The sequence below is a fragment of the Mobula hypostoma genome, chromosome X2 (genome assembly GCF_963921235.1).
Source record: "Mobula hypostoma chromosome X2, sMobHyp1.1, whole genome shotgun sequence".
NCBI classification, from domain to species: Eukaryota; Metazoa; Chordata; class Chondrichthyes; order Myliobatiformes; family Myliobatidae; genus Mobula; species Mobula hypostoma.
In genome coordinates, this window is record NC_086129.1 from 17,264,451 (window position 1) to 17,284,158 (window position 19,708).

The window sequence follows — 19,708 nt, forward strand, 5'->3', positions numbered from 1 at the left end:
AGTTTGAACACTAAATTTTTTTTAGTATTGCTGCAGTGTAGTGAACTAGCCAAATGAATATTCCATTAGGTTCCTGGCTTGGGCCTTAAATGTTGTGCACAAATGAGTATTGCTTTCTGGATAATTATGGCTGTTTTGAAGGGAGCAGCGAAGTAATACAATAAGTGATAACTGAAATGAATAATGTTGCCAGGGCTTCATTGATTTGTATTACAATCTTTATATCTACCTGAACCTTTACCAATTTTCAATAAAGTAAAGCTTATAAACTATAAACTTCACTTAAATAAGGCACATAGTTGCTCTTAATTCCCTGCCTATAGTCTACACCTGCTCCATAAGTTCCTGTAGACTTATAAATTCAGATGTGTGATTCGAAACTGTTTCATTTGGTTATCCTGGTGAAATAATATGGGATTATTGCTCTTATTAGATTGCATATGGGCCAGTTTTAATTTTTCCATTCCAAAGGAGCTGCTACATTTCCATTTATTGTATCCATTTGTTTCTTTAAAAAATTATAATTTTGATGTTTAGAATCATTGTTTTGCATGAAGAGCTTCCTGATATTCTGCATTTATTGATCAGAACTGCTATGTGTGTATTTGTAGTTGACTTTATAATTTTAATTTGGTTGCAGGTTGAAGAGAGCTTCACCACTGCTGGATGAGGATGATTACTTTCCAGAGCTGCTAACCCTCCCTCCTCGCGATCGTCTTGATTGGGAAGAGACTATTAGCACTATGGTAATAATTGTAGTGGACAAATTGAAATTCTTTAATATGTCTAAAGGCTTCGATATCCTCTACATCTGATAGTCTGAATGTTATCTGAAATGCATTTGAAAACTGTTGAATTCAGAATGCCAAATTATTTGTTTTTTGTACCACTTTTCACTTGCGTGTACAATTCATACAAAGATTCAAAAGGTTAATTTAATAACAAAGTATGTATGCAGTGTACAACTGAGGTTCTTCTACTCCAGTTAGCCACGAATCAGAGAAAATCATGGGAGTCAGTTCAAAGCAAAATAGCAAACTCACTGCCCCCCACAAAAAAAAACAGCAACATGAACAACACCCTCTACACAAATCACAACAGGAACATCGACCCCCAAACACCTCTCCCTAGCACGAAACATTACAAGAACATTGGCCCCAAAATCCCCCTTCCCCACACAAAAAACTAACAAAAATGTAACAAAGGTATCGACCCCCCCCAACCCCCATTACCCGCAGAAAAAAACGAGAAGGAATGGGTGACTAACAAGAATATAAAAACTATAAAGACTGAGAAAGTGCATAGGTCATATCCAAATCTATAAACGCAGAACCTTGGTAACATCCTCTGACATCGTTGAAACAGAGAGACGCAGCTCGAACACAGAGGCCTGCTCTTCGGGCACAGCGATAGGCCACACAGGCTCCTTCATCAGGAGAGCAAACCCATCAGCGATCAAAAGACAGGCAGTCGGCATTGAACCCACGCTTGCATTCCGCATTCACCTCAATGTTTCAGTCTTCTTCATCACTTTAATCATAGTCATAGAGAAGTACAGCACAGAAACAGGCATTTCAGCCAATCTAGCCCATATGGAAACTACTTTAGCTGCCTACACCCACCAGTCCGCTCCGGGGCCATAGCCCTCCATATCCCTACTATCCATGTACCTATCCAAACTTCTCAAACATTGAAATTGAGCTTGCATGGACCACTTGTGCTAGCAGCTCATTACACACTCATACGACCCTCTGAGTGAAGTTTCCTTTACATTCTCCTTAAACTTCTCACTTTACAACCTCTGCTTGTAATCCTACCCAGCTTCAGTGGAAATAGCCTACTTGCATTAACCCTGTCTATACCCATCATAATTTTGTATACCACTATCAAATCTCTCCTCTCAATCTTCAACATTCTTAAGAATACAATCCTAACCGGTTTAATCTTTTCTTATAACTCAGGCCCTCCACAACCAGAAACATCCTTGTAAATTTTCTCTGTGCTCTTTCAACCTTGTTTACATCTTTTCTGTAGGTAGGTAACCAAAACTGCACACAATACTCCAAGTTAGGTCTCACCAATGTTGATACAACTTCAACATAACATTCCATCTTCTGTACTCAATACTTTGATATATGAAGGCACACCACTATTCACAGGCCTCCAGTCAGAGAGGCAACACTCTACTACCACTCTCTGACTTCTCCCACAAAACCAATATCTAATCCAATTTACTATATCATCTTGGATGCCAAGCAACTGAAGCTTCTTGACCAGCCTCCCATGTGGGACCTTGTCAAATGCTTTTCTAAAGTCCATGTAGATAACATCCACTGCCTTGCCTTCATCCACTTTCCTGGTAACTTCCTCAAAGAACTCTATACGATTGGTTAGTCGTGACCTACCATGCACAAAGCTATGTTGACTATACTTAATTTGTCCATGTCTGTCCAAATACTTATATATCTGGTCCCGTAGAATACCTTTCAATAACTTTCCCACTACTGATGTCAGACTCACTGGCTAATGATTTCCTGGTTTCTGTTTTGAGCCTTTTTTAAACAGCAGAACAACATTGGCTATCTGCCAATCCTCTAGTACCTCTCCTGTCGCTGAGGATGTTTTAAATATCTCTGCCAGGGCTGCGGTAATTTCTGCACTTGCTTTCCGTAGGGTCCGAGAGAACACCTTGTCAGACCTTGGGGATTTATCCACCCTGATTTGCCTCAGGATAGTAAAACACCTCCGCCTCTGTAATCTGTACAGCGTCCATGAAATTGTTCCAACTTTCCCTCACCTCTTTAGACTGCGTATCCATCTCCTGAGTAAATACAGATGCAAATAATGCATTTAAGATGCATCTCCCATCTCTTTTGACTCCACACATAGATTACCATCCTGGTCTTCCAGAGGAGCAATTTTGTCCCTTGCAATGCTTTTGCTCTTAACATACCTGGTTTTTGTTTCAGTCGAAGCAAGCAGCTGAGAAGAAGGGAGTGAAGAAATTGGGTGCAAAAAGTCTTTTTTTTTAAACACTGCTTGGGGAGAAGGGTCTGCACTGCGCAGGCACGTAATGTAGCGCGCCAAGTTTTAAAAACAGACCACCATATGCAGCGGGCAGCGGAGTGAGAGGGAGCAGAGTGGGACGGCTTTGGCTCAACAGGCTTCGGCGAGAACAGGCAGAGGCCAGGGTAGGTTCCGGTAAGTTTTTTGGTCAGATTGTTCAGAGTAGAGAGAATGCCAGGCAAGATGTTGGAATGCTCCTCTTGCAGGATGTGGGAAGTCAGGGAGCCCTCCGGTGTCCCTGACAACGACATCTGCAAGAAGTGCATCCAACTGCAGCTCCTAACAAACCGCGTTAGGGAACTGGAGCAGGAGCTGGATGACCTGCGGATCATTCGGGAGAATGAGGAGATTATAGATAGTAGCTACAGGGAGGTAGTTACGCCAAAGGAGCAGAGCACAGGAAATTGGGTCACTTTCAGGCAAGGGAAGAGGAAAGGGCAGGCTGAGCAGGGTTCCCCTGTGGCCATTCTCCTCAACAACAAGTATACCGCATTGGATACTGTTGGGGGGGATGGCTTACCTGGGACAAGCTGCAGCAGCTAGATCTCTGTCAGTGAGTCTGGTTCTGCACTGCAGAAGGGAGGGTGGAAAAAGAGGAGAGCAGTAGTGATAGGGGACTCAATAGTTAGAGGTGCAGATAGGAGGTTCTGTGGTCGTGACAGAGAATCCAGGATGGTTTTTTGCCTCCCGGGTGCCAGGGTCAAGGATGTCTCTGATAGCTTGCATGACGTTCTGAAGTGGGAGGGTGATCAGCCAGATGTCGTGGTGCACATCGGTACCAATGACATAGCAAGGAAGAGTGAGGAGGTCCTGGAGAGTGAGTATAGAGAGCTTGGTAGGAAGTTGAAAAGCAGGACCTCGAGGGTGGCAATCTCAGGATTGCTACCTGTGCTACATGCCAGTGAGGGTAAGAATAGGATGCTCTGGAGGATGAACAAGTGGCTGAGGAACTGGTGTAGGGGGCAGGGTTTCAGATTTCAGGATCATTGGGACCTCTTCTGGGGCAGATGGGACCTGTACAAGAGAGACGGGTTACACTTGAACTACAGGGGGACCAATATCCTTTCAGGGAGGTTTGTTAGTGCTATTGGGGAGGCTTTAAACTAGATTTGCAGGGGGATGGGAACCAGAGTGCCAGAGCTGACAGTGTGGCTGGGGTGAAAATAAATGATGTTGAAAATTCAAGCAAATCCACTAATAGAAAGGTTGTGAGTGGTGGTAAAAATCTTCTGAGGCGTATATATTTCAATGCTAGGAGTATTGCGGGGAAGGCAGACGAGTTGAGGGCGTGGATTGACACGTGGAATTATGACGTTATGGCAATTAGTGAAACTTGGCTACAGGAGGGGCAGGACTGGCAGCTTAATATTCCGGGGTTCCGATGTTTCAGATGTGATAGAGGCAGAGGAATGAAAGGTGGGAGAGTAGCATTGCTTGTCAGGGAAAATGTTACAGCAGTGCTCAGGCAGGACAGATTAGAGGGCTTGTCTACTGAGTCCTTATGGGTGGAGCTGAGAATCAGGAAAGGTATGGCCACATTAGTGGGGTTGTATTATAGACCACCCAATAGTCAGCGAGAATTGGAGGAGCAAATCTGCAGAGGGATAGCAGGCAACTGCAGGAAACATAAAGTTGTGGTGGTAGGGGATTTTAATTTTCCACATATTGATTGGGACTCCCATACTGTTAGGGGTCTAGATGGGTTAGAGTTTGTAAAATGTGTTCAGGAAAGTATTCTAAATCAATATATAGAGGTACCAACTAGAGGGGATGCAATATTGGATCTCCTGTTAGAAAGCGAGTTAGGACAAGTGACGGAAGTGTGTGTAGGGGAGCACTTTGGTTCCAGTGATCATAACACCATTAGTTTCAACTTGATCATGGACAAGGATAGATCTGGTCCTAGGGTTGAGGTTCTTAACTAGAAGAAGGCCAAATTTGAAGAAATGAGAAAGGATCTAAAAAGCATGGATTGGGACAGGTTGTTCTCTGGCAAGGATGTGATTGGTAAGTGGGAAGCCTTCAAAGGAGAAATTCTGAGAGTGCAGAGCTTGTATGTTCCTGTCAGGATTAAAAGCAAAGTGAATAGGAATAAGGAACCTTGGTTCTCAAGGGATATTGAAACTCTGATAAAGAAGAAGAGAGGGTTGTATGATATGTATCAGAAACAGGGAGTAAATAAGGTGCTTGAGGAGTATAAAAAGTGCAAGAAAATACTTAAGAAGGAAATCAGGAGGGCTAAAAGAAGACATGAGGTTGCCTTGGCAGTCAAAGTGAAGGATAATCCAAAGAGCTTTTACAGGTATATTAAGAGCAAAAGGATTGTAAGGGATAAAATTGGTCCTCTTGAAGATCAGAGTGGTTGGCTATGTGCGGAACCAAAAGAAATGGGGGAGATCTTAAATGGGTTTTATGCGTCTATATTTACTAAGGAAACTGGCATGAAGTTTATGGAATTAAGGGAAACAAGTAGTGAGGTCATGGAAACTGTACAGATTGTAAAGGAGGAGGTGCTTACTATCTTGAGGCAAACTAAAGTGGATAAATCCCCAGGACCTGACAGGGTATTCCCTCGGACCTTGAAGGAGACTAGTGTTGAAATTGCAGAGGCCCTGGCAGATATATTTAAAATGTCGGTGTCTACGGGTGAGGTGCTGGAGGATTGGAGAATGGCTCATGTTGTTCCGTTGTTTAAAAAAGGATCGAAAAGTAATCCGGGAAATTATAGGCCGGTAAGTTTGACGTCGGTAGTGGGTAAGTTATTGGAGGGAGTACTAAGAGACAGAATCTACAAGCATTTGGATAGACAGGGACTTACTAGGGAGAGTCTTTCTTTTTCAATCTTTTTTATTAATTTCGAAGTATAGAAACAAAACATAGCAATAATACAAATAGTAGGAGAAATATTGTTACACTTAAGAAAAGTAATGTAAAATCAAATAGTGTAAGTTAACAAAGCTCCCAATCATGTAGAACTGACAACGGATAATACAAATCAAAAAAAAGCTGAAAAAAAAATCATGAAAAAGAAAAAAAAACAAAACCGAAAAAAAAACAAAACCAAAAAAAAAACCCCATCCTCAAAGAAAAACAGAATTAATCAACTAAACTAAAAGACTTGGGCAAAACTAACAACTTAAAAATGGAAAAGAAGAAAAACTTAGTGTCGACAAACTCCATTCCCCTCCAACAACAGTACAGAGAGATAAAACAAGTTTGGAAATGATCAAATTACATCAAGTGAAAATTCTGAATGAATGGCCTCCAAGTTTTTTCAAATTTAATGGTCATAAACTGCACTTCTAATTTTCTCCAAATTCAAACACACCATAGTTTGTGAAAACCAATGAAATACCTTAGGAGGGTTAATCTCTTTCCAATTCAACAAAATGGACCTTCTAGCCATTAAAGTAAGAAATGCAATCATCCTTCGTGATGAAGAGGTTAAATTATTTAAGTCTATCATTGGTAATCCAAAGATAGCAGTAATTGGATGAGGTTGTAAGTCTATGTTTAGGACCGTTGAAATAATATCAAAAATATCTTTCCAATATTTTTTCAACAAGGGACATGACCAAAACATGTGGGTTAAAGAAGCTATCTTGAAATGACATCTGTCACATATTGGATTAATATAAGAGTAATAACGAGATAGTTTAGCTTTGGACATATGAGTCCTGTGCACTACTTTAAACTGTATCAACACATGCTTAGCACATACAGAGGATGAATTCACCAACTGAAGAATTTTTTCCCATTTCTCAGTCGGTACATTAATCTCAAGTTCTCTTTCCCAGTCAGCTTTAATTTTATTAGAAGCATCAGGACATAAATTCATAATTACATTATATATAATTGCTACTGCACTTTTCTGAGAGAGATTTAAATCTAAGATTTTTTCCAAAATGTCCATTGGATATGGGTGTGGAAAATTAGGGGAAACAGTAATTAAAAAGTTTCTAATCTGTAAATATCTAAAAAAGTGAGATCTGGGTAAATTATATTTATTAGAGAGTTGATCAAAAGACATAAAACAATTATCCAAAAATAAATCGCGAAAAGATATTATACCTTTGGTTTTCCAATCAAAGTAAGCTTGACCCATCGTGGAAGGTTGAAAAAGAAAATTTGATATAATGGGACTTGTTAGAATAAATTGATTAAACCCAAAAAATCTTCGGAATTGAAACCATATATGTAAAGTATGCTTAACTATTGGGTTATTCATTTGTTTATATAATTTAAAAGAAGTAAAAGGAAGTGAAGTTCCTAAAACCGAACCCAAGGAAAACCCTTGTAATGAATTAGATTCAAGATTTACCCAATGAGGGTTTAAAGATACGTCCAAATCTCGTAACCAAAATTTTAAATATCGAATATTAATTGCCCAGTAATAAAATCTAAAATTCGGGAGGGCGAGCCCCCCCCTCCTTTTAAGATTTCTGTAGATACCTTTTACCTAACCTAGGATTTTTATTCTGCCAAATATATGAGGAAATTTTTGAATCTACGTTATCAAAAAAATGATTTTGGGATGAAAATTGGAACCGATTGGAATATATACAAAAATTTGGGCAAAATGATCATCTTAATAGCATTAATCCGACCAATCAAAGACAAAGAGATTGGGGACCATTTGGTAAATAAAAGTTTAATCTGATCAATTAAAGGTAAAAAATTAGCTTTAAATAAATCTTTATATTTTTTCGTAATTGTTATCTCTAAATATATAAATGAATCAGTAACCAATTTAAATGGTAAACGTCCATAAGTAGGTACATGCTTATTTAAAGGGAATAATTCACTCTTATTAAGATTCAATTTGTAACCAGAGAAGTTACTAAATTGAGCTAACAGATCTATGATAGCAGGAATTGACTTCTCCGGGTTAGAGATGTATAACAACAATTCATCTGCATATAATGATAATTTATGTATTTCGTTTCCACGGGTAATACCAACAATATTTGGTGAGTCACGAATAGCAGTTGCTAAAGGTTCAAGAGCAATATTGAATAGTAAAGGACGAAGAGGGCAACCTTGCCTAGAACCACTAAAAAGACGGAAAAAAGGAGATCTATAATTATTTGTACAAACCGAGGCTACCGGGGAGTAGTATAACAATTTAATCCAAGATATAAATGTCAAATTAAAATTAAATTTCTCAAGAACATTAAATAAATAAGGCCATTCAACTCTGTCAAAGGCTTTCTCAGCATCTAAAGCGATAATACATTCCGGGGTAGTAAATGAGGGGGTATAAACAATATTAACCTCCTAATATTAAAGGATGAATAGCGATTTTTAATAAATCCGGTTTGATCCATAGAAATAATTTGAGGTAACACCTTCTCCAATCTAGTTGCTAAAATTTTTGAAAAATTCAGAAGAGATATCGGTCTGTATGATGCACAATCAGTAGGATCTTTATTCTTTTTAAGAATTAAGGAAATAGAGGCTTCGTAAAACGATTGTGGTAATTTACCTAAACTGATTGCTTCCTTGAATATTCCAGACAATTTAGAAGAAAGAATGGAGGAAAAAAATTTTAAAAATTCCACTGTAAACCCATCCGGACCGGGTGCTCTACCGGAATTCAATGATGAGATTGCAGTTACTATTTCTTCCTCTGAAATGGAAGTTTCTAATGATAGGGACTCTTCGGTTGATAATTTCGGGAAAACTCAATTTACCTAAAAAATCATGCATGAAATTAGAATCATGAGGAAAATCAGAGTGATATAAGGAGGTATAAAATTCTTGAAAGGTTTGGTTTATCCCAACATGATCAACTGTGAAAGTATCATCCTGTTTGCGAATCTTAGTAATTTGATGTTTAACCGAATCAAATTTCAATTGGTTGGCCAGTAATTTACCCGATTTATCACTATGAATATAAAAATCACTTCTGGTTCTCATTAATTGATTTTCGATCGAGGATGTTAATAATAAGCTATGTTCCAATTGGAGTTCAACTCTGTGTTTGTACAGCTCCTTACTGGGAGAAATAGCATATTTTTTATCGACTTCTTTAATTTTATCAACCAACAAAAGTGTTTCACTGTTAACACATCTTTTCAAACCGGCCGAATAGGAAATAATCTGACCACGGATATAAGCTTTAAAGGCGTCCCAAACAGTTCCATCGGAAACTTCTTCCGTAGTATTAGTTGAAAAGAAGAAATCAATCTGCTCCTTTATAAATTTGACAAAGTCCTGATCTTGAAGCAAAATAGGGTTCAATCGCCATTATCTGCTAGTACAAGAGGGGTCCATTAACTTGATCGAAAGTTTCATTGGAGCATGATCTGAAATAACAATACTGTCATAATTACAATCAACTACATATGGAATCAAACGAGAGTCAGTCAAGAAATAATCAATTCGAGAAGAAGAACGATGAACATGTGAAAAAAAGGAGAATTCCTTATCATTTGGGTGTAGAAATCTCCAAATCTCCAACAGCAACATGAAAGGTCACTCAAAGGAGCACTCATTTAAAGATATCAAAATAGAAAGGAAAAAAGTGTGCTTCATTTACTAGTCTAACAGGGGTATATAATTAATAGGATAAGCAAACAAGTCTGACCTAGGAGATTCTGCAGATTTTGGAAATCTTGAGTAACACACACAAAATGTTGGTGGAACTCACCAAACTGGTAGCATAAACAAGAGAAAGTCTGCAGGTGCTGGAAATCTGAGCAACACGCACAAAATGCTGGAAGAACTCAGCAGGCCAGGCAGTTGACGTTTCAGGCAAAAACCCTTCGGTAGAACTGGAGAAAAAAAAGCAAAGGTGGAGGGAGAAGAAAGAGAAGCACAAGGTGACAGGTGAAACCTAGAGAGGGAAGGATGAAGTAAAGAGCTGGGAAATTGGTGAAAAAGACAGAAGACCATGGAAGGTGGGGGGGGGGGACCCCAGAGGGAGGCGAAGGGGCGGGCAAGGAGATAAGGTGAGAGGGGAAAAAGGGGATGGGAAATGCTAAGTAGCGGGGGAAGTATTACCGGAAGTTTGAGAAATTGATGTTCACGCCATCAGGTTGGAGGCTACCCAAATGGAATGTAAGGTGCTGCTCCTCCAACCCAAGTGTGGCCTCATCACAACAGTGTGAATGGGAATGGGGAGTGGAATTAAAATGGGTGGCCACTGGGAGATCCCGCTTGTTCTGGCAGACAGAGCGTAGATACTTGGCAAAGCGGTCTCCCAATCTACACCGGGTTTCACTGATATACAGGAGGCCACACCGGGAGCACCCAACACAGTAAATCATTCCAACAGACTCACAGGTGAAGTGTTGCCTCACCTGGAAGGACTGTTTAGGGCCCTGAGGGAGGAGGTGTAGGGGCAGGTGTAGCATTTGTTCCGCTTGCAAGGATAGGGCAAAGTGAATAGGAATAAGGAACCTTGGTTCTCAAGGGATATTGCAACTCTGATAAAGAAGAAGAGGGAGTTGTACGACATGTATAGGAAACAGGGAGTAAATAAGGTGCTTGAGGAGTATAAGAAGTACAAGAAAGTACTTAAGAAAGAAATCAGGAGGGCTAAAAGACATGAGGTTGCTTTGGCAGTCAAAGTGAAGGATAATCCAAAGAGCTTTTACAGGTATATTAAGAGCAAAAGGATTGTAAGGGATAAAATTGGGCCTCTTGAAGATCAGAGTGGTCGGCTATGTGCGGAACCAAAGAAAATGGGGGAGATCTTAAATAGGATTTTTGCGTTTGTATTTACTAAGCAAACTGGCATGAAGTCTATGGAATTAAGGGAAACAAGTAGTGAGACCATGGAAACTGTACAGATCGAAAAGGAGGAGGTGCTTGCTGTCTTGAGGAAAATTGAAGTAGATAAATCGCCGAGACCTGACAGAGTGTTCCCTTGGACCTTGAAGGAGACTAGTGTTGAAATTGCAGGGGCCCTGGCAGATATATTTAAAATGTCGCTGTCTACAGGTGAGGTGCCGGAGGATCGGAGAGTGGCTCATGTTGTTCCGTTGTTTAAAAAAGGATCGAAAACTAATCCGGGAAATTATAGGCCGGTAAATTTAACGTCGGTAGTATGTAAGTTATTGGAGTACTAAGAGACAGAATCTACAAGCATTTGGATAGACAGGGACTTATTAGGGAGAGTCAACATGGCTTTGTGTGTGGTAGGTCATGTTTGACCAACCTATTGGAGTTTTTCGAGGAGGTTACCAGGAAAGTGGATGAAGGGAGGACAGTGGATGTTGTCTACATGGACTTCAGTAAGGCCTTTGACAAGGTCCCGCATGGGAGGTAAGTTAGAAAATTCAGTTGCTAGGTATACATGGAGAGGTGGTAAATTGGATTAGACATTGGCTCAATGGAAGAAGCCAAGGAGTGGTAGTAGAGAATTGCTTCTCAGAGTGGAAGCCTGTGACTAGTGGTGTGCCACAGGGATCAGTGCTGGGTCCATTGTTATTTGTCATCTATATCAATGGACCAGCTAGAAAAATGGGCTGAGAAATGGCAGATGGAGTTTAATACAGACAAGTGTGAGGTATTGCACTTTGGAAGGACAAACCAAGGTAGAACATACAGGGTAAATGGTAAGGCACTGAGGAGTGCAGTAGAACAGAGGGATCTGTGAATACAGATACAAAATTCCCTAAAAGTGGCATCACAGGCAGATAGGGTCGTAAAGAGAGCTTTTAGTACATTGGTCTTTATTAATCAAAGTATTGAGTATAAGAGCTGGAATGTTATGATGAGGTTGTATAAGGCATTGGTGAGGCTGAATCTGGAGTATTGTGTTCAGTTTTGGTCACCAAATTACAGGAAGGATATAAATAAGGTTGAAAGAGTGCAGAGAAGGTTTACAAGGATGTTGCTGGGACTTGAGAAACTCTACAGCGAAAGGTTGAATGGGTTAGGAGTTTATTCCCTGGAGCGTAGAAGAATGAGGGGAGATTTGATAGAGGTATATAAAATTAATGATGGGTATAGATAGAGTGAATGCAGGCAGGCTTTTTCCACTGAGGCAAGGGGAGGAAAAAAATCAGAGGACATGGGTTAAGGTGAGGGGGTAAAAGTTTAAAGGGAACATTACGGGCGACTTCTTCACACAGAGAGTGGTGGGAGTGTGGAATGAGCTGCCAGACGAGGTGGTAAATGCGGGTTCTTTTTTAACATTTAAGAATAAATTGGACCGATACATGGATGGGAGGTGCATGGAGGGATATGGTCCATGTGCAGGTCAGTGGGACTAGGCAGAAAATGGTTCGGCACAGCCAAGAAGGGCTATAAGACCTGTTTCTGTTCTGTAGTTTTTCTATGGTTTCTAGAATGCCTAAAGGTTCTCTGTCATCTTGTCTGCAAGAGCAACCTCATGCCTTATTTTAGCCTTACTGATTTCTTTCTTAAATGTTCTGTTGCGTTTCTTATACTCCGTAAGGACCTCCTTTGTTCCTACTTGCCCGTAACTGCTATGCACCTCCTTTTTTCTCTTATCCAGGGCCTCAATATGTATTGAAAGCCAAGGTTTCCTGCACATGTTATTGTTATCTTTTATTCTGCTGGACACACACATGCTTTGAACTCTCAAGATTTCGTTGTTGAAGGCCTCCCACTTACCAAGTACTCTTTTGCCAGGAAGCAGCCTGCCCCAATCCATACTTGCTAGATCATTTGATACCATCAAAATTGGCCTTTATCCAATTTAGAATCTCAATTCATGGACCAGACCTATTACTTTGCGTACTTACTTTGAAACTAATGACGTTGTGGTCACTGGATGCGAAGTATTCCATTTCACAAACTTCTGTCACCTGCCCTGACTCATTCCCTTATAGCAGATCAAGTATCACATTCTCTCTCATTGGGACTGTTATGTACTGATGAAGAAAACTTTCCTGAACATATTCGACAAAATTCTATCCCATCAAGTCCTTTTACAGTATAGGATTCCCAGTACAGATGTGGAAGGTTAAAGTCAAGTGCTATAACAACCTTGTGTTTCTTGCAACAGTCTGTGATCTTTTCACAAATTTGTTCCTTGAAATGACATGGACTGTTGGGTGGTCTGTAATGTAGCTCCATTAATGTGGTTGTGCCTTTCTATTTCTCAGTTCCACCCATAATGCCTCACTAGCCTAGTTTTCCAGTTTGTCCTGATGGAGCACTGCTGTCACATTTTCCCTGCCGAGCAACACAACCCTTCCTCCTTTATTCCACCCTTCAGTGTCACATCTGAAACAAAGGAATTAAGGAATATTGAGCTGCCAGCCCTGCCCCTTCTGTAACCAAGTCTCACTAATGGCTACGACATCATAATTCCAGGTGCTGATCCATGCCCTGAGCTCATCCGCCTTTCCTACGATACTTCTTACAGTGATATATACGCAGCTCAGGCCACTAGTCGCACCATGCTCAACCTGTTGATTCCTGACTTTGAGGTCTTGCCAACATGTGCCTCCACAACCTCTCCACAGACTGTTCTGGCACTCTGGTTCCCATTCCTCTACAACTCTCATTTAAACCCCACCATGCAGCATTGACAAACCTTCCCATGAGGATATTAGTCCCCCTCCAGTTCAGGTGCAAACTCTCCCTTCTGTACGGGTCCCACCTATCCTGAAAGAGAGCGCAGTGATCCACAAACCTTATGCCCTCCCTCCTACACCAGTTCCTGTGTTTACACTCCATGTGTTAAACTGTATAATCTTCCAATTTCTGGCCTCACTAGCACGTGGCATAGGTAGCAATCCTGAGATCACAACACTGGAGGTCCTGCCCTTTATCTTAGCACCTAACTCCCTGAACTGCCTGTGGAGAACCTCATCACTCATCCTATCCATGTCATTGGTACCTACATGGATCACAATCTCTGGCTGTTCACCCTCCCACTTAAGAATGCTGAGGACTTGATTCAATTTGTCCCAGCTCCTGGCACCCTGGAGGCAATATACCATCCGGAATCTCATTCTCGTCCACAGAACCTCCTGTCCATTCCGCTAACTATCACCACAATATGCCTCTTTTTCCCCTTCCCTTTTAAGTCACAGAGCCAGACTCTGTGCCAGAGACCCGACTACTGTGACTTTACTCTGTTAAGTCAACCCCACAACATTACCCAAAGTGATAAACCTGTTGCTGAGGGGGATGGCCACAGGGGTTCGATATCCACCCTCGCCTCTCTTTTACACTTTATATATCTGAAGAAGCTTTTGGTATTCTCTTTAATATTATTAGTGAGCTTACTTTAGTTCTTCATCTTTACCTCAGTTTCTTTTTTGGTTGCTTTCTTTTGGTTTTTAAAAGCTTCTGAATCCTTTAACATTCCACTAATTTTTGCTCTATTTTATGCCCTCTCTTTGGCTTTTATGTTGGCTTTGACTTCTCTTGTTAACCACATTTGTGTCATCTTGCCCTTAGAATACTATTTCCTCTTTGGGATGTATGTATCCTGTACCTTACGAATTGCTTCCGGAAATTCCATCCATTGCTGCTGTGACGTCATCCATTCTTTTCCAATCAATTCTGCCACTCTCATGCCTCTGTAATTCACTTTACCCCACTGTGATACTGATACATATTACTTTAGCTTCCCCTTCTCAAACTTCAGGGTGAATTTGATCATATTATGATCACTTTCCCCTTCAGGTTCTTTTACCTTAAACTCTCCAATCAATTCTGGTTCAATACATAATACCCAATTTAGAATAGTCAGTCCCCTAGTGGGCTCAACCATGAGCTGCTCTAAAAAGTCATCTCATAAGCATTATAGATATTCCCCCTCTTGGGATCCAGCGCCAGCCTTAGTTTAAACCCTTCCAACCAACTCTAAATGGAATAAGGTAGATGATCTTGTAGCATAGTTAAGAGATTGGCAGGTATGATGTTCTGGCTGTCACTGAGTCTTGGCTGAAAGAGGATTATAGTTGGGAGCTTAACATCCAAGGATACACTTTGTATCAAAAGGACAGGCCAATAGACAGAGGGGATGGCATGGCACTGTTGGTAAAAAAAAGAAGAAATTAAATCCTTAGGTGACATAGGATTAGAAGATGTAGAATCCTTGTGTGTAGAGTTACGAAAGTGCAAGGGTGAAAAGACTCACCCTGATGGGAGCTATATACAGGCCTCTGTACAGTAGCCAGGATGCAGGCTATAAATTACAGCAGGAGAGAGAAAATGCATGTCAAAAGGGCAATGTTACAATAGTCGTGGAAGTTTTAATATGCAGGTAGATAGGGGAAAATCAGGTTGCTGCTGGATCCCAAGAGAGAGAATTTGTAGAATGTCTATGAGATGGCTTTTTAGAGCAGCTTTTGATTGAGCCCACTAGGGGGTCAGGTGTTGTGTGATGAACTGGATTTGATTAGGGAGCTTAAGGTAAAGGAACGCTCAGAAAACAGTGATCATAATATGACAGAATTCACCCTGCAATTTGAGAGGGAGAAGCTTAAGTCAGATGTATCAGTATTACATTGAAGTAAAGGGAATTACGAAGATATGAGAGGGGAACTGGACAAAGTTCATTGGGAGGAGACGCTAATGAGAAAATCTGCAGACACTGGAAATCTGAGCAACATGCACAAAATTTTTTTAAATTTCAAAATATACTTTATTCAAAAATAAAATTATATACAATAAACCATTCAATAACTTTCCATCCTTTGCATACATTTCCATTATGGTCTGTACATATCCATACTTATTGCCACCCACGTGGCACTCCAGTTATTCACCTTACCACATCATTGTTGAGGGGTATACTCCCCACCACCCGACCCCTCCCACTCCCGCGGGTGAAGAAACCTATACCGTGGTCCTACCCCACCGGGCCCTTGTGGTGGCTGCACCGAGTTTCAGTGCGTCCCTCAGCACGTACTCCTGCAGCCAAGAACGTGCCAGTTGGCAGCATTCTCCCATGGACATCTCCATGTGCTGGTAGATCATCAAGTTTCGGGACGACCAAAGAGCGTCTTTCACCGAGTTGATGATCTGCCAGCAGCACCGGATGTTGGTCTCTGTATGTGTCCCCGGGAACAGCCCGTAGATCAGAGAGTCCTCTGTTACGCAGCTGCTGGGGATGAAACGTGACACTAGCCCTTCCATCCTCTTCCACACCCTCTCTGCGAACTGACAGTGTGCAAAGAGGTAGGTCACAGACTCTTCCTCACTGCAGTCCTCCCGTGGGCAGCAGGGTGTGGAGACGATGTCCTGGGCGTAGAGGAGGGATCTGACTGGGAGGGCCCCTGTCACCACCAGCCAGGTGAGGTCCTGGTGCCTGTTGGTGAGGTCTGGCGATGAGGTATTTTGCCAGATGAACTGGATGGTCTGCTCGGGGAACCACCCCACTGTGTCTATCACGTCCTTCTCCAGCAGTGCCTGCAGGACATTACGTGCCGACCACTGCCTGATGGCCCTGTGGTCAAAGGCATTGTCCTGGAAGAACTTTTCTACGAAGGACAGGTATGGAGGCAACAACCAACTGACTGGGGCATTGCGAAGGAGTGGGGCCAGCTCCATCCTTCGTAGCCAGGGCGACAGGTAGAACCTGGGCACGTAGTGGTACTTGATGCCCACATACCTGGGTTCTACACACAGCCTGATGCAGCCGCGCACGAAGCCATCAGACTTGTGCATGACGGTTCGTCTGACCCGCTCCATCTTGGATCCCCGGACAAATCTGAAGACAGCTTGGGTGATTGCCGAGCTGCAGGAGCGGGCGACGGGTCACACCTGCGCCAAGTACAGCAGCCCTGAGAGCACCTCACATCGGATGACCAGGTTCTTGCCCGTTATCGATAGGGAGCACCCTCCCCACAGTCCCAGTTTCTGTTTCACCTTGGCAATCCGCTCCTGCCCGTTCTTGTTGCACGCCTCGGCCCCTCCGAACCAGATCCCCAACACCTTCATGTGCTCAGACCTGTTGGTGAAGGGGACACTGGATCGGTCGGGCCAGTTGCCGAAGAGCATGGCTTCGCTCTTCGTGCAGTTGACCCTGGCCCCCGGCGTTAGCTCGAACTGTTCGCAGATGCCAATTAACCTGCGAACTGACCTTGGATCAGAGCAGAAGACAGTGACGTCGTCCATGTACAGGGAGGTTTTCACTTGGGTCCCTCCACTGCCTGGCAGCGTCACCCCTCTTATGCCCTCATCCCTCCTGATGGCTTTGGCAAAGGGTTCTGTGCAGCACACAAACAAGACAGGGGAGAAGGGATAGCCCTGCCTGACTCCAGACCTGATGGGGAAGCTGTCTGTTTCCCGCCCGTTGACCTGGACTGCACTACGGAAGTCTGTGTAGAGCAGTCTGATCCAATTCCGGATTCCCTCCCCAAATCCCATTTTGGAAAGCATGTCCGCCATGTACGTGTGCGATATCCTGTCAAAGGCTTTCTCCTGGTCCAAGCTGACCAAGCAGGCGTTCACCCTCCTGTCCTGCACGTAGGCGATGGTGTCTCTCAGCAGCACAAGGCTGTCTGAGATCTTCCTGCCCTGTACAGCACAGGTTTGGTCTGGGTGGATCACCTGTCCCAGAGCAACCTTGACCCTGTTGGTGATAGCCTTGGACAGGATCTTGTAATCCACATTCAGGAGAGAGATGGGCCTCCAATTTCTAATGTCTTCTCTTTCTCCCTTCTGCTTGTAGATGAGGGTGATGATGGCTTTCCTCATGGACTCTGACATGCTGCCCGCCAGAAGCCTAGCGTTGTACATTTCCAGCAGGTCAGGGCCCATCCAGTTCCACAGAGCCGAGTACAACTCAGCCGGTAAGCCGTCGCTTCCGGGAGTCTTACTCAACTCAAAGGAACGGATGGAACCTGTCAGCTCTTCCAGAGTCAGTGGCTGATCCAGACTCTCCCGCTTGCCGTTGTCTAAGACCTGCGTGATAGACGACAGGAAGTTGCGGGAGGCTGTGGATTCTGTAGCCTTTTCGTCGTACAGACCTGCATAGAAGGACTTGCAGATCCTCGGTGTGTCAGTCTGCGAGGACGCGACTGAGCCGTCCTCTTCCTTAAGGTTGTGGATCACAGAGCTCCCCCTGTGCACCTTTTGGAAGAAGAAGCATGAGCATGTCTCGTCCTGCTCCACGGTTTGGACCCTGGATCGGAAGATGATCTTGGAGGATTTGGCGGCGCAGTGCTGGGCTTGCCGGCCCTTCACCTCTGGCAATTCCTCCCTGACATCCACCCCCTTTGACTGCAGAAGGAGGAGTTGCTGCAACTCTGTCTGGAGTTTATGCAGTTCCCTCTGCTCCTGCCTCGCCTTCTGGATACCCTTGCGGATGAAGAACCTCTTGATGTTCTCCTTGGTGGCTTCCCACCAGCGAACCGGGGAATCAAAGAAGGCTTTCAACGTTGTCCAACCTGTGTACTACCTCTCTAGTTCCTCGATGTTCTCTGGGGTCAGCAGTTTTACATTCAGCTTCCAAGTCCCTCTGCCTGCCTTCAGGTCCTCCCATAAGTGACAGGTGGTTCGCAGAAGGCAGTGGTCAGAGAAGAACATCGGCGTGACGTCGGTGGACCTGTGAGGAAGAGGAAGTCGATCCGGGAGCGGGCTGAGCCGTCCGATCGTGTCCAGGTGGCTTGTGGCTGTGCTCCACCTGTGGGGGTGCCAAATGCTGGAAGAACTCAGCAGGCCAGGCAGGACTTCACAGGCTCTTGATCTTTTCAAGGATTTCAAGTTCCCTGGCCGCCATCATCTTATATTTACTATGGACATCCAGTCCCTATACACCTCCATCACCCACCAAAAAGCCTCGCCTCAAAGCTCTCTGTTTTTTTTCTGGGCACAAGACCTAACCACTCCCCCCCACCACCACTCTCCTCCACCTTGCAGAACTTGTCCTCATTCTAAATAATTTGTTCTTTGGCTCCTCCCATTCCTTTCAAACAAAAGTGGTGGCCATGGGCACTCACATGGGTCCCAGCTGTGCCTGCCTGTTCGTCGGCTGTGTGGAACAGTCTATGTTCCAAGCCTACACTGGTGTCCATCCTGCACTTTTCCTATGCTACATCGACAACTGCATTGGTGCTGTTTCCTGTGCCATGCTGAACTTGTCGACTTCATCCTCTTTGCCTCCAGCTTCCACCCTGCCCTTAAATTCACCTGGTCCATTTCCGACACCTCCCTTCCCTTTCTCAATCTCACTGTCTATATCTCCAGAGACAGCTTATCCACCAATGTCTATTACAAACCCACGGACTCTCACAGCTACATGGGCTACACCTCTTCCCACCGTGTTACTTGTTAAAAAAAAAAGTCATCCCATTCTCAATTTCTCCTTCTCTGCAACATCTGCTCTCAGGATGAGGCTTTTCATTCTAGAACGAAGGAGAACCATAGAATACTACAGCACAGAAAACAGGCCATTTGGCCCTTCTGGTCTGTGCCAAAACATTATTCCGCTAGTCCCATTGAGCTGTATCCAGTCCATAACCCTCCAGACCTCTCCCATCCATGTAGCTATCCAATTTATTCTTAAAACTTAGAGTGAGCCCGCATTTACCACGTCAGATGGCAACTCGTTTCACACTCTCACCACTCTCTGAGTGAAGAAGTTCCCCCTAATGTTTCCCCTAAACCTTTCCCCCGAAAGCCATGTCCTCTCGTACTTATCTCCTAATCTAAGTGGAAAGAGCCTATTCACATTTACTCTCTCTATACTCCTCATAATTTT

General features: G+C 43.2%; 1 protein-coding gene across 6 annotated transcripts in view; it reads left to right on the plus strand.

The window, feature by feature from the left end:
- Positions 1–19,708, plus strand: part of LOC134340898 (rho GTPase-activating protein 32-like) — a 576,830-nt gene that overhangs the window by 238,068 nt on the left and 319,054 nt on the right. For all 6 annotated transcript variants that reach the window (XM_063038475.1, XM_063038474.1, XM_063038478.1 and 3 more), the window contains one exon: positions 641–746. In XM_063038475.1, the coding sequence (XP_062894545.1) occupies positions 641–746 (106 nt within the window). The remainder of the gene's footprint in view (positions 1–640; positions 747–19,708) is intronic.